We start from the raw sequence: 14758 nt of genomic DNA on the forward strand, positions 1-14758 counted from the left end.
GGGTTACAGAGGCACATAATGGGTTCAGGGACTGAACCCCACAATTCATTTAGCTAAGCAAGTTACAATCTTGATGAGCTAGTTACAAAATTCATAATCAATCTAGTCAATCCTAGTCAATCCTTCCCGGCCAGGATACTATGGGCCAATAGGCCTTCTGCAGTAACCTTCATTCTTAGGATACTAACCCAGGCCAAAGCGCTCGTGAAGAACTGGGCGAGTGTTGTACCACTGCGCCACGGGTGTGGTTTGGTCATCCTAGATTATCAAGACTGTAACTTGCTTAAATAAATGAATTTTGGGTTTCAGTCCCTGAGCCCATTATGTGCCTCTGTAACCTTTTACACTACCGCCCACAAGATGGGTATGGGGTGCATAATATATGAACTAAACAAAAACACTACGCAGCTTATATATTAAAAAATAGGCTATAAATGTATAAGCTGTATTAAAACCCTGATTTATCTCATGAAACTAACCTTGAACAGTTCCTTGCTTCACCGTAACCACACAGGATATTGGAAAGAACTTTTTTAGTGTCAGAGTGGTTGACAAATGGAATGCATTAGGAAGTGATGTGGTGGAGGCTGACTCTATACACAGTTTCAAGTGTAGATATGATAGAGCCCAATAGGCTCAGGAATCTGTACACCTGTTGATTGACGGTTGAGAGGCGGGTCCAAAGAGCCAGAGCTCAACCCCCGCAAACACAACTAGGTGAATACAGGCCATTTAATTGATCTCAACCCAAGAGCAAATTCAAACACAATCATCATAAACTACCCAGTCTTTACACAAACAGTAAACTCTAATTTACTACAGTTTCTCCAAAAGTAGTGTAGACCAAAGAAAATGTAAACTGCTACTCGGGCCGCAACTGTTTGACGTCATAACAACATAATTATGAAGCAGGAGACGGTCTTGTAGACGATCTTGTAGACGGTCTTGAAGCAGTCATTGGAAGGACAAACCCTTCATGCAAACTGCACCTTCTATCAAGAAGAAGAAGGGCAGAAATAGTTCAAGAGAGATGTAAGTACACCGGAAGGTGCACCTCATTTCTCTGTGTGTATGTATATATATATAACAACCAAGAATTTACTCCACAATTACAGCCCCGCTCCTGTGCCAGGTATGTCCACTACGGGCTCACCATAGCCTATGCTACTTGCACCGCAGCTGTGCCAGGTAAGTCCACTACGGGCTCACTATAGCCCGTGCTACTTGCCACTCCTGTGCCAGGTAGGACTCTCCATAGCCCGTGCTACTTGAAACGTTTTGTTCGGTGTAACTGAATCTTAAACAATAACAGAGTTTACTTTAATGTTAGATTTTGTTCAGTACTGAATTATACATGCTGGGTGGTCAAGTAAGTTATTGCATTGTTGTTGAAAATTAATAGGGGGGAAACCTTCGACAAGCCGCTGACTTCCTGTCCTCGTCGAGGCCACTAGTGTTAGTGGCTCTCGGGGAAAACCCTCCAGAGGTTGGCACACTTGAACCCAACACAAGCCTTACAACTGTCATTATGGGAGGATAGACACATCACCTGGAGTTTACAGGTTTATTTATTGATTTATATATGAGTATACAGATGAGTATTGCAGATGACACAAAAATCAGTATGAAAATTACCTCGGCTGAGGACATTGAAAAACTTCAAGCTGATATTAATTAATAAAGTTTTCGACTGGGCATCAGAAAATAACATGATGTTTAACAGTGATAAATTCCAGGTACTCAGGTACGGTAAAAATGAGGACCTTAAACATAATACAGAGTACAAAACACAATCAAATGTACCCATAGTAGGAAAACAGCATGTAAAGGATTTGGGAATAATAATGTCTGACGACCTAACGTTTAAGGAGCATAACCAAGCAAATATTGTGACAGCCAGAAAAATGATAGGATGGATTACGAGAACTTTCAAATCCAGGGATCCCATCACAATGGTTGTACTCTTCAAGTCACTTGTGTTGTCCCGTCTTGAGTACTGCTCAGTACTCACTTTCCCCTTCAGAGCAGGAGAGATTGCTGAAATAGAGGGAATACAGAGAACATATACGGCACGCATAGACGCAATAAAGCACCTAAATTATTGGGATCGTCTCAAAGCCCTCCAAATGTACTCACTAGAAAGAAGACGAGAGAGATATCAAATAATATACACCTGAAGATACTGGAGGGCCAAGTACCAAATCTACACAGTAAAATAACAACGTACTGGAGTAAACGATATGGAAGAAAATGTAGAATAGAACCAGTGAAGAGCAGAGGTGCCATAGGCACAATCAGAGAACACTGTATAAACATCAGAGGTCCGCGGTTGTTCAACGTCCTCCCAGCAAGCATAAGAAATATTGCCGGAACAACCGTGGACATTTTCAAGAGGAAACTAGATTTATTCCTCCAAGGAGTGCCGGACCAACCGGGCTGTGGTGGGTATGTGGGCCTGCGGGCCGTTGCAAGCAACAGCCTGGTGGACCAAACTCTCACAAGTCAAGCCTGGCCTCGGGCCGGGCTTGGGGAGTAGAAGAACTCCCAGAACCCCATCAACCAGGTATCAACCAGGTATACAAAAAGGTACATTTGGTTTATGAGAGTACATAACATTGATGTTTTTACAATCTTCTAAAGTCACTAAAGCATAGTGCACGTGTCTAATTACAGTGACGGCTAGTAAAAAAAATTCTCACTGCAACTTCTATGTCTTAACAATATAATAACAATAATAATAATAATAATTGAGAAAATCCACTGGGACTATAGGTGGGGTGTGGACCTACGACCCCGGCATTGCCAGTCACGTACTCTACCACTAGACCACCACAGAATTGTATCGGTCACACAACCGGATTCCTACTGAAATCACAGAAAGTTTGGAGCCCCACTGAAGGACACTGAAGGTCCTAAATGGAAATGTACTGTACTGTATCTGACTGGAGATATGTGGTGAGTGAGGTACTGCAAGGATCATTTTGGGGCTAACCCTTTTTTTGTCATATAAATAAATGACATAGATGAGAATACAGTATAACAATCTACATCATCACATTTGCAGATGACACTAAGATTTATGATAAAGTGGGAAGTGACAATGAAATTAAGGCCTAACAAAGAAACCTACATGAATTCCAAAAGTACTTGGAAGATTGGCAAATGTTTTTTAATATCGAAAATACAATGCCTTGCATGTGGCGCATAACAGTGCTCAACACAACTACCAAATCAACACCCTTAAGTTTGCAACAGATTGATGAAGAAAAGTATCTTGGAACCAGAATCCTCCAATCACTGAAAGTTGCACTATAAGTGGGAGCTGCAGTAAAAAAAAAATAAAACCCAGCTCCTAGTAATAACCTTAAGAAATGTTAACAGGAAAATTAGGTGATCCATGCCCAGAATCATAAAAACTTTATACCATACTACCCTGAATGCAACATTTCATTCACCTTGGGCAGTAGGGGCCTTGAACACCTGACCCCTGGCATGGGAGACAGTCACTCTTTATCAACTGTCCTGCTGGGCAAGCCTTAAAAGGGAAGGATTCCAAGGCAACTAACTGCTACCCAATGGGACTAGTCTTCCCCGTGTATCACCTATTTCTCCTGTACTTGAGTGCAGCTTACCAATCTCCTGTTTCAATGATGGCTGGGGTCAGTATGTCGGATGTTCCATCTTGGTCTCGAAGTTGGCAGCTTAATCAGGTGTTAGCTTGCTGTTGCGTTTGTTCGATGTGCAGTGCTTCACCAGTGTTCAGTCTCCTGTTGTCATTGTATATCATTTATTTTAGTGATGTTTGTTACGATCCTGACAAACAACACTAAAATCTCTTGGCATGGGTATGTATGTCACTGTTAACATTGAAATATACGTGTGTCTAGTAGTGGCAGGCAGTATGAACAGCTGCTCGCCAGCTGACTTCACTTCCAGTAAAACTTCTGATGACATACTCTCTCCTACAGGCATTTTCAGAGACACTCGTGTACAAAACACCTGGATTATTCTATGGACAGAAGTGGTCAGATATGGTCTTCTACTAAATGCTGCCATCCAGAAGTGAAAGCTGCATCTAGGTGTAATGGCCAAAACTTATGAATCAGTCACATCTACATTTCTGACATTGTTGGATTCACAGAGCTGTCTTCAGAAAGAATGCCCATTCAGGTTTGACTATTGTATTTTGTTATGATGGATGTAAATTAAACAATTTGGCAATGAAGTTCTTATTTCAATCAAAATTACAAGAAAGTACAGTGGGTTATTCTTTTATATTTGTCTGTGTAAATGATCTATGTAAACATTGTTGTTTCTGAGATACCCATTCAATTACCAAGTGGAGCAGCCAAACCTTAAGAAGTATACTAGGCCTCTGAGAATTATGCTGACCTGCCTCCTATCATCTTATCCATCCTATCCAACCAGTCATTGGCCTATCCATCTGCATCAGCACCACAACCACTCCTGCTACTAATCCTATCCCCACCAAATCCCAATCCAAACCACCAGTGCCCTCATCCTTTCCATTTCCACTCTAAACCGCTTTGCCCGTAAACACATTTTCCTATCCCCCAACCTTCCCCACAAACTCCAATTCTAACTCCACCCCATTCCCACAAACCCTCTTTCCTGCCTTCTGCACCACTCCCACTCTTCCCCCGTCCTGCCATGTGCCCTCCTTCTCAACACTCTTGTACTTGTGCTTATGGGGTGTTTGAACTTTAGCTACTTGGTCCTGCCTCACAACCTAAGTTTTAAACAGACTATCTAAAATATGTTGTAACATTCTGTACTCTGCAGGGAGGTATTCCATTATTCTAAAGCACATTCATGGTTCCATTGAAAGTTTCAAACTCATCATTGTAGGAGTGTAAGGCATCTTGCCCTGAACTTCTTCATGACTGATTAGCAAAGCAAAATAGCTTTGTTTTTATTTATTTAAATGTTACAAATCACTAATCCTGTTGGGAAGTCCATTTAACAAATGGTTTAATTTAATGGATTCTGTAGGAATTAATGTGATATTATTATTATTATTATTATTATTTAATTGACTACATCTTTTACAAACCCTGAGATTACAGGAAGCATTGTTGTCTTGATAAGCTCTAGCATCTAAAACAATATTTTGTATCAGTATCCAGGTGCTGGTCTTTCTATAGTACTATATCTTTGTTATTGCCCAATAAATCTTTACAGTTTTGGGCAAAAATGGTACTGGTGCACCACTAATATTTTCCTGGCTTAACCCAGTAGACATAATGTGGTGTTTCTGGAGTCCCACCGTACTGAATGTTTCACATGATCATGTGGGTTTTGCACGAGTCTAACCGTGATACTCTATCTAGCTTCAGTGCTTACTAAGATGATATAGAGGGGGTTATGTGTATTTTCTTACTGCTTCAAATTTTTTTAATTCAAGCTTGCTTTTTATTATTTTTAATCCTTTGAGATATGCTAAATCTCACTCTAGTGAAAGCTACTGATATGTAATGTTAGGGGGTTCAAGGATTAAAATAATTAGAAATTGTATATGTAAAATTATTTAGAAATTACATTATATGCCAATATTACTAAGTGTGTCCCTATAGTGGAGGTACAGTACTGTTCATAGGCGACAGAGATACTACTGTACATTGTTTCATGTAAGAAAGTCTCCTTTCAAGGAAACGGTTCATATTTCTTTGTATTAGACACCAGTGAGTATTAATTACTTTGATTCACTAATTCATCTGTGTTTGAGGTATTAAGTGGAAAGCCTTGTTTTACTGATATATATTGTGGAATGTCTTAATATGTATGGAGCATATTGGCATGTATTCCTACAAGGACAAATGGAAGACACATTTTCATCTTTTACCTGATTTACCTGAGGGCCACTAACCTTAGTGGCCTCGACAAGTACAGGACCTTGTACCTTATTCATTTACACAAGGTACTTCCTATAACATGAACCTGTTCTACAAGATGTGTCTCCAGAATTGAACTACAGTACTGTATATGATATGTTATCTACAAGACTGAGAATATTGGTGGCCATAGTGGCCAGGGGGGTGCCTCAAAGAATCGGTAAGTAGAAATGGGGCTATATGTAAATACTGTATATTAAAGAAAAAAGTTGGTTGAGATCTTCTAAAGGAGGTTCTCGGCCACTTTTCTGTGAGGCACCATCTCGGCTCCTCACCCCACTACACAGTTGAGTGGGGTAAGCTAGTAATGAGATTTCTGTGCCAAGGTCTCTTGGATGTTTCATGTGCTAGAGCTATTATGGTTCACGCAAGAATTGTATCACAGGTCTGGTTCTCACTGACCTTGTCCTCAACCATGACATGTTAATTTTTTGGCAGTGGCGAGCTAACTCAAAAAACCACCAAAGTAACTAGCTTCTAGAGTAATAATAATAATAATAATAATAATAATTTTATTTGCAAGAAGGTACATTGGGTTGATGAGATTACCTAAGATTGGTATTTTTACATTCATACAAAGCCACTAACATGCATAGTGTTTCAGGCCGATTCATTATGATTCACACTTTGCATATTGATGTGTTTCGTGGAGTTCCATATGTTTGACTGTGGACAGGGTCACTTCCCAGTGAGCTGGTCATTTGGGGGATGCCCACAACAGTGTCTTCTTGTTGCCATTCTCTTGAGCTGGGTTGTATGTTTTTTCCCCTCTTTCAACATAAAATGGTTCTGTAGGAGTGCCATAGTCACAGTGGCATCAATGCCTTAAAATGTAACTGTCCAGTGATAGCAAAGTTTGATCACACATGTTTGGTAGGGCCAGAATGGCTTATTTAGAAAGGAACCTTTCAAAAGTTTGGTTATTTTTGTAATTTGTTGTTTATATATTTTAAAGATTATCTCCAAACCAAATTACTGCTGTGTTCAGACTCCGAACATCTGAAAAAATTGATTATTTAGTCTTGACTACAAAAACAAGCCACATCAGTTATATACTGTACCTTAATCTCTAGCCTTTTTCATTAAATATTGCTCAAAACTACAATTACACTAAACTACCAATTTTGGGAAGACTTAACATGTTTGTGTACCACATTTCATGACTGGTCTATGAGACTCCAGTGCCGTCTACCTTGGCAGGTAAGGACCACGCAGCAGAAATGGTTTCCATGGCTCCGGACCTACTCCAGTGGCTCCGGAGACCCTTCTCCTTCCTTCTGTGCCTGGAGAAAAGATCCAGATTAGGATGGGTGTACACTCTGGGCTGGTGTTGTTGGCATGAGTGGGGCAGGCACCAGGATGCCTTGGTACTGCCTATAGAATGGAGTCGACCGCACTACGTACGTAAGATAAGTTGGAATTCTTAGATTGAACAAATGAAAACTAATATTTGGTGACAAAATTAGTTATAAACAAAGTTGACTAATAAAATTGGGTTTTATTTTCATATGTATTTAATTATAGCCATGTTATTTAAATTCATGTTAAAACTACTTTGGAAAGATGCTACATATTTTCTCTTACACTTGCATAAGTGTATTGGATATAATTAAGGAAACTATATGTAATTTTTTTAGCTAGTTCTGATAAACTAATCTGAGAAGTATGCTGATAACTATTTAATAATTATATTTGTCATTGCTGATGTTATTTATTCTATTGTGCTTATTATTTCGGGAAGAGAAAGTATCATGCATGGATGGGAAGGGCCAGTATCCAGTGGATGGGAAGGGCCAGTATCCAGCATGGATGGGAAGGGCCAGTATCTTGCATGGATGGGAAGGGCCAGTATCCAGCATGGATGGGAAGGGCCAGTATCCAGTGTGGATGGGAAGGGCAAGTATAATGTGTGGATGGGAATGTAAAAATGCAGAGAAAAGATGTATTACAAGAATTAATAGATTAATAATTGCATCTACTATACACAAGTTTACTGTAACTCATAGAGACCTTGAGAAATATGAATGCAAGAACTTACTTTAAGAATGCAGCAAATATGCTGGGATAATTTTTAAAGATTTAACTGGTATCTTCAAGAAGTATTTTTTATGTATCATACAAATAACTAATTATTACGGTACTGTATAATGACAAAGTAAGCTTGCTAAAGGGGAAAAAATACAGTACTTTGTTTTCAGTGAGTACATAAGATACAATTGTGGTATCAACGCCTCTTCAACGCCTATCAACGTATTGATGATGCCTGCGTTGACCAGGAGGCTTGGTCAACGCAGGAGGCCTGGTTGACGACCGGGCCGTGGGAATGCTAAGCCCCAGAAGCACCTTAAGGTAAGGTGGTAAACTGCAGTTTTCATGGTTCACATATCTTATGAAATGAAAAATGAACTTGATCCTTTTGGAAGTTTCATTGTCAAGCAATATGGGAAAGATGAATATTAAGGTAAGTTGTTTTCTATTGCTACTGATCAATATATTTTACATTAATTTTGTGAGCTTCATACTAAAGCTAAATATAATTCATTGTGTCTGGGTACAGGCAGATATTGCTTATATACATGTTAGGCATATATTGAGGTCTCCCACAAGGTTGAACTACTGATCCTCCCCAGGATGCAACCCCACAACAATCTGACTGACTTCTGGATACCTATTTACTGATTGGTGAACAGGAGGAGGGGGGCAATAGGTGATAGGAAACACTCCCAACCATTTCTGCCCCGCCCAGGATTCCAACCCGGAATTCTCTATTGTGGACTGTACTACAGTAAAGTATTAGCACCCCTCTGTCAAGTTGTGGAAATCTTTCTGAATTGTGACTTAAAACTAAACGCTTACAATCTTTGCTAATGTAACATTATGGATTTATGAGATATTTCAAATATGAAGACTTCACTCTTATTTGTATTACTTTTTCCAAGGATGTTAGGGAAATGTGATGCAAATGAGATTGAAGTCTTCATATTTGAAAGCTCTAGTAACTCCATAATGTTGCATTAGCAAATTTGGTGAATATTTAGCATTGATTATAAATACAGTATATAAAATGTGTGTGTGTGTATACAGTGTATATATATATATATATATATATATATATATATATATATATATATATATATATATATATATATATATATATATATATATATGCACACCAATCTTTGCTAATGCAACATTATGGAGTTACTAGAGCTTTCAAATATGAAGACTTCAATCTCATTTGCATCACATTTCCCTAACATCCTTGGAAAAAGTAATACAAATAAGAGTGAAGTCTTCATATTTGAAATATCTCATATATATATATATATATATATATATATATATATATATATATATATATATATATATATATATATATATATATATATATATATATATATATATATCGTACCTAGTAGCCAGAACGCACTTCTCAGCCTATTATGCAATGCCCGATTTGCCTAATAAGCCGAGTAATTTTCTTTATTTTCAATAAATTGTTTCCAATTAGCTCATTGGAATTATTATTATTATATTATATTAGGAACATAATTTATTGACTTAGTTTTGTTAGTTTAGGTTAGGTTAAGATAGGTTAGGTTAGGTTAGGTAGGGTTGGTTAGGTTCGGTCATATATCTATGTTAGTTTTACCTCAAATTTAAATAAATTAACTTATACATAATGAAATGGATAGATTTATCATTTCATTAGAAAAGAAATTAGAAAAATATATAAATTCAGGAAAACTTGGCCTATTAGGCAAATCGGGTCTGGCATAGTAGTCCGAGTACGACGTTCTGGCTACTAGGTACAACATATATAAATACACACACAGTATGTATATTTTTGGTAACGGGTTTCATTTAGACATGTTTCATTGAATATCACTGCATATTCTGCATTGATTATTTTCTTGTTTAGGGCTTTTATCCCCCTTTAACTAGTGCTCACGAATCTTAATTGGAAGAGAACTGCTCCAGATGTCAATTTTGTTCTGGATTGAAGAAAAAATTTAACAAAACTATAATGTACAGTATTTAAGTACAGTACAGTCAGTCACGAGCGGTTGAGAATGTACGTACTGTAGGTTCACCTAGTTCTGCTTTGGGACTGTGAATATCCAGGACACCCACTAAATGTAGGAGGTTAATTCGGCCATGCTCAAGTTCAACCACATTGCTATAAGCTTCCAGAGTTGAAAGAACAACTCCTGATCCAGCACCACTGAACCTAACCAAGGGAGATTGGGGGGGAGGGGGGGGCAGACCAATCACACCGGAGACCCTGGGAAATAAGCCCACAAATTTTGGGACCAGGAACTGGCTGGCAAAATGGACCAAATGTCCCCCTGCTGTGCTGTCAGAGGGGGACATGGAAAAAAAACTGTCACAAAGACTTGCAAGCAGAACCACCCTAAATCAATATTTGACTGCAACATAAAGCAGAAGAGGAATCTGCTAAATGAAGTGAAAGGACCTTAGAATGTGACCAGCAGAGACCTACTCTGGCCAACAGCAGACGAGACCCCAACACTATTGACTCCTCTTAGCAGAAGAGCCAGAACCCCTCTGCAAAAGAACCCAACTGAGGGAATGATGCATGCAAGCAATATAATGGAGGTATTGTATTGCTTATTTAATAAAGATTTACCACCAAATAAGCTAACATAATCCTACCTGTCAGTCAATAATGTTACTCAGGTTTTGCCATTGGCCATATATTTTGCTAAGTTCATTGTTTTCTGTTAAGTTTAACCTCAAAATGTTATCAAATATTCGCCATGAATTGTTAATAGCTATTGTTAATTCGTATTACAGATCATGTAGCAAGATCCTTGCCACATTCATAATGCCCAGATTGTTAGTTGAACAACGCAATATTGAGCTCCTTGAGTGGCCTAACAAAGGCTGCAATATGAACCCCATGGAGAAAGCTGTGTTTCTGTGCCTGTGTGTGTCTGTGGGTCTGCCTCCCAGTCTCTCCATGTCTCCCTGTTTCCGTCTCTCCCTGCCTCCCTCTCCCTGTCTCCCTCCCTCTCCCTGTCTCCCTCCCTCCCTCCCTCCCCCCCTTCTCTCTCTCTCTCTCTCTCTCTCTCTCTCTCTCTCTCTCTCTCTCTCTCTCTATCTCTCTCTCTCTCTCTCTCTCTCTCTCTCTCTCTCTCTCTCTCTCTCTCTCTCTCTCTCTCTCTCTCTCTCTCTCTCTCTCTCTCTCTCTCTCTCATGTTTGCCTATTTTGATTTTGTTACATCATGTTTTCTCTTGCTGCATTTTGTTATCTCATGCTTTCTCTTGCTGCATTTTGTTATCTCATGCTTTCTCTTGCTGCATTTTGTTATCTCATGCTTTCTCTTGCTGCATTTTGTTATTTCATGCTTTCTCTTGCTGCATTTTGTTATCTCATGCTTTCTCTTGCTGCATTTTGTTATCTCATGCTTTCTCTTGCTGCATTTTGTTATCTCATGCTTTCTCTTGCTGCATTTTGTTATCTCATGCTTTCTCTTGCATTTTATTATGTCATGCTTTCTCTTGCTGCATTTAGGTACCTCATGCTTAATCTTGCTTCATCGTAAGTTAATCCCAACAAATACTAGAGACAATAGTGACAGTGAGGTTGTAAAAATGCAAGTTGTCAAGTCATATAATAAACACTGGATGCAATATCTCGGACTCTGAGACAAAAGTCTCTACTCACACTGTCCACGTCAGCCCACTGTCCACGTCAGCCCACTGGCCACGTCAGCCCACTGGCCACGTCAACACAGCATAATGCTTGCAGACAAACCTTTTGGTTTGGTTAGGATAGTATGTTTTTAAGCGACGATGTAATGTATATCTTTTTGGCCATTAGACCCTAGACGTGGTGTAATCCAGTGGGCATGATACCCTGGTGGTGTAGCCCAGTGGGCATGATACCCTGGTGGTGTAGCCCAGTGGGCATGATACCCAGGTGGTGTAGCCCAGTGGGCATGATACCCTGGTGGTGTAGCCCAGTGGGCATGATACCCTGGTGGTGTAGCCCAGTGGGCATGATACCCTGGTGGTGTAGCCCAGTGGGCATGGGGTAAGTGGGATAAGGTGCACGTCTGAGAGTACCTTGATCGCGGGTTCGAATAACCTCAGTGCTCCAATTGATTTTCTCATCGATATACTGAGAAAATTAAATTAAAAATATAGTTAGTGTGACTTCTTTGTGTATTTCACTTAATTATTTGCATCAGTTATAGTATAATGTTATACCACAACTATTGAAGATAACTTCTAGATGCTGTAAACTTGTATATGCTCAAGATAAATGAACAGTTTAGGGTCTATGCACCCCGCGGAGTCGAGCCTAATTATAGTTCACACCACACGGAGAAAGAATTAGCCACTTACGGGCTATTCATGCCCGTACCACCTCGTGGGTGGCTTAATGTTTATCAATCATTTATCAATCGGAGAAAGTCATTAGTCTTCAATAAGCTGTTACCTAAACTAGATGGTCACTCGTACCGGCCTTTTTGTAGAATTTTAAATGATGGATAATGTACATGAAATTTGTTTAGATACGTCAACGTTCGCATGGTGGAAGAGGCTAGCTGTGTATGTTTGCAACGAATCCCAGCAAACACTAGAAATAGTGAAATTAATGCATTAGCTAAACTAAAATGACACGAAAAGCTTGATGCTATACTGGGTTTAGCCGGAGATCGTGCAGGAAGGAGGCTGGAGCAGCAGCATTACACGAGAGATTGATTGTGTGTTGAGCTTAAGGCCAATTAAGAAAAAAGTTTGCGTGGCGGGTCGTCCACCGGTAGGAAGCCGGCGCGCTGCTCAGGTGAGACCGGCATTTGTGTATGCACGCCCCTGCTGTTTATGCACGCCCCCTGCTGTTTTTACACGCCCTAGCTGTTTATGTACGCCCTCTGCTGTTTTTTATATAATGCACGCCTGTGCGGGTCCCCCACCAACACGTGACATCCCCTGCATGAGTACATGTCTGGCCCCTGCACCGTGAACTAAACATATCATGTGTACACGGTGAGGTGCGCCCCGGCCACTTCTCAGTTTACATTGCAGTTTATACTTTACTCTTGGACTGTTCCCTCCCTCCCGTGGTTGGTAAGCCTTTAGCCCAGTGCCAAACTAAGCCCTAGCGCCGTGAAAATGAGCAATGGGGTGAACTATGTGAATCCCACAACAAAACTCGCCCACCCAGGATAGCGGCGAACGGCCTCCGGCGGCAACAAAAAAATCAAAGGGCCCCCAACGACACCCCACTCGGCCTTTATACCGCATAATGTCAAAATCCTGGACTACCTTTACGGGCTATTTATGCCCGTGCCACCTCTTGGGTGGCTTAATCTTCATCAGTCTGGACTAAGCGGCTCTATGAGCCACCAGCCCGGGATGGGGAGGGCCATGAGCCACCAGGCCATGATGGGGAGGGCCATGCACCACCAGGCCATGAGCCACCAGGTCATGATGGGGAGGGCCATGCGCCAACAGGCCATGAGCCACCAGGCCGGGATGGGGAGGGCCATGAGCCACCAGGCCATGATGGGGAGGGCCATGCGCCACCAGGCCATGATGGGGAGGGCCATGCGCCAACAGGCCATGATGGGGAGGGCCATGAGCCACCAGGCCGGGATGGGGAGGGCCATGAGCCACCAGGCCGGGATGGGGAGGGCCATGAGCCACCAGGCAGGGATGGGGGAGGGCCATGAGCCACCAGGCCGGGATGGGGAGAGCCATGAGCCACCAGGCCGGGATGGGGAGGGCCATGAGCCACCAGGCCGGGATGGGGAGGGCCATGAGCCACCAGGCCGGGATGGGGAGGGCCATGAGCCACCAGGCCGGGATGGGGAGGGCCATGAGCCACCAGGCCGGGATGGGGAGGGCCATGAGCCACCAGGCCGGGATGGGGAGGGCCATGAGCCACCAGGCCGGGATGGGGTGGGCGGGGAGCCACCCATCCTCCCCACCCTCGGGGTAGGGTGGTGTGGGCTGCCCAGTTGCATGTGTGGCGGCGCGGAGTCAGGTCAGCTTCAGCGCTCCTCCCGCCTACTGGAGCTGACTTAATGGCGGACGGCGTCACTCCGTCCTCGTGTGTCGCTGTTGACTGATCAAGTGTTTGTGTTTCCTCTTAACTTACCACTAAGGAATATATAAGGACGCGAGGGGAAATAATACTCGCGTATCTGGCTAGTGACATTTCAGCCCAAGTAGCCTTTGCGTCTCTTGTTGGGGCCAGAGACTTTAGTACATCGTAAGTGTGATCTTCCCTTCCGCATATGCGCTTAGTATCGCTTCACAAGTCTATTATACATTATAATTAAGTTTATTATACATTATAATAAGTTTATTATGCATTATAATGTACTTGTGCTGTCATGAATGTGCTAATACACAAAGAAATCACATTGAAGTGTGTCAATATATTGATTGATGAAGATTAAGCCATCCAAGAGGTGGCACGGGCATGAATAGCCCGTAAAGTGACGTTTTTTTTTTGGTTGGAGTGAAGGCAATGTATTAACATGCGCTTGTATATATATAATTGCCACATTTCTGGCAAGTTTTGGTGATGGGTGCTCAGTATGAAGCTGGCTTGATAAGCTTGAGCTGTAGACTTCCGTTAATATTTGGTGTGTATTTGTATACATTAAACCATGGAACATTATGTATACTGTTTGCACTTTACTTAAATGTAACAGGTGAGTTATCGATGAAAGCTTCAACTTTGCAAACTAATAATGTTTTATACTCTGTCGTTATTCATAACGCAACCCGCAATAGATAGGGAGAGAAAGATGGTTGGGTATAAGGAATAATACATTACGTGGTATCTAGAGGTTATCTTGAGA

The 14758-nt window shown here is 41.3% G+C and overlaps 1 protein-coding gene across 5 annotated transcripts in view; it reads left to right on the plus strand.

Annotated features, from left to right (window-relative positions):
* The first annotated feature begins 875 nt into the window (after positions 1 to 875).
* Positions 876 to 14758, plus strand: part of LOC123771917 (lysosomal membrane ascorbate-dependent ferrireductase CYB561A3) — a 114006-nt gene continuing 100123 nt past the window's right edge. For 2 of the 5 annotated variants that reach the window (XM_069337866.1, XM_069337863.1), the window contains exons 1-4: positions 876 to 1032; positions 3969 to 4170; positions 7113 to 7312; positions 8111 to 8261. In XM_069337866.1, coding sequence (XP_069193967.1) covers positions 8236 to 8261 — 26 coding nt within the window. In that variant the 5' untranslated portion in view covers positions 876 to 1032; positions 3969 to 4170; positions 7113 to 7312; positions 8111 to 8235. Of the gene's footprint in view, positions 1033 to 1114; positions 1133 to 3968; positions 4171 to 7112; positions 7313 to 8110; positions 8262 to 13901; positions 14161 to 14758 lie in introns of those variants that run through there. The other 3 variants (XM_069337864.1, XM_069337865.1, XM_045764712.2) reach the window with 3 other exon arrangements.

Source organism: Procambarus clarkii, chromosome 38 (assembly GCF_040958095.1).
Source record: "Procambarus clarkii isolate CNS0578487 chromosome 38, FALCON_Pclarkii_2.0, whole genome shotgun sequence".
Taxonomy (NCBI): domain Eukaryota; kingdom Metazoa; phylum Arthropoda; class Malacostraca; order Decapoda; family Cambaridae; genus Procambarus; species Procambarus clarkii.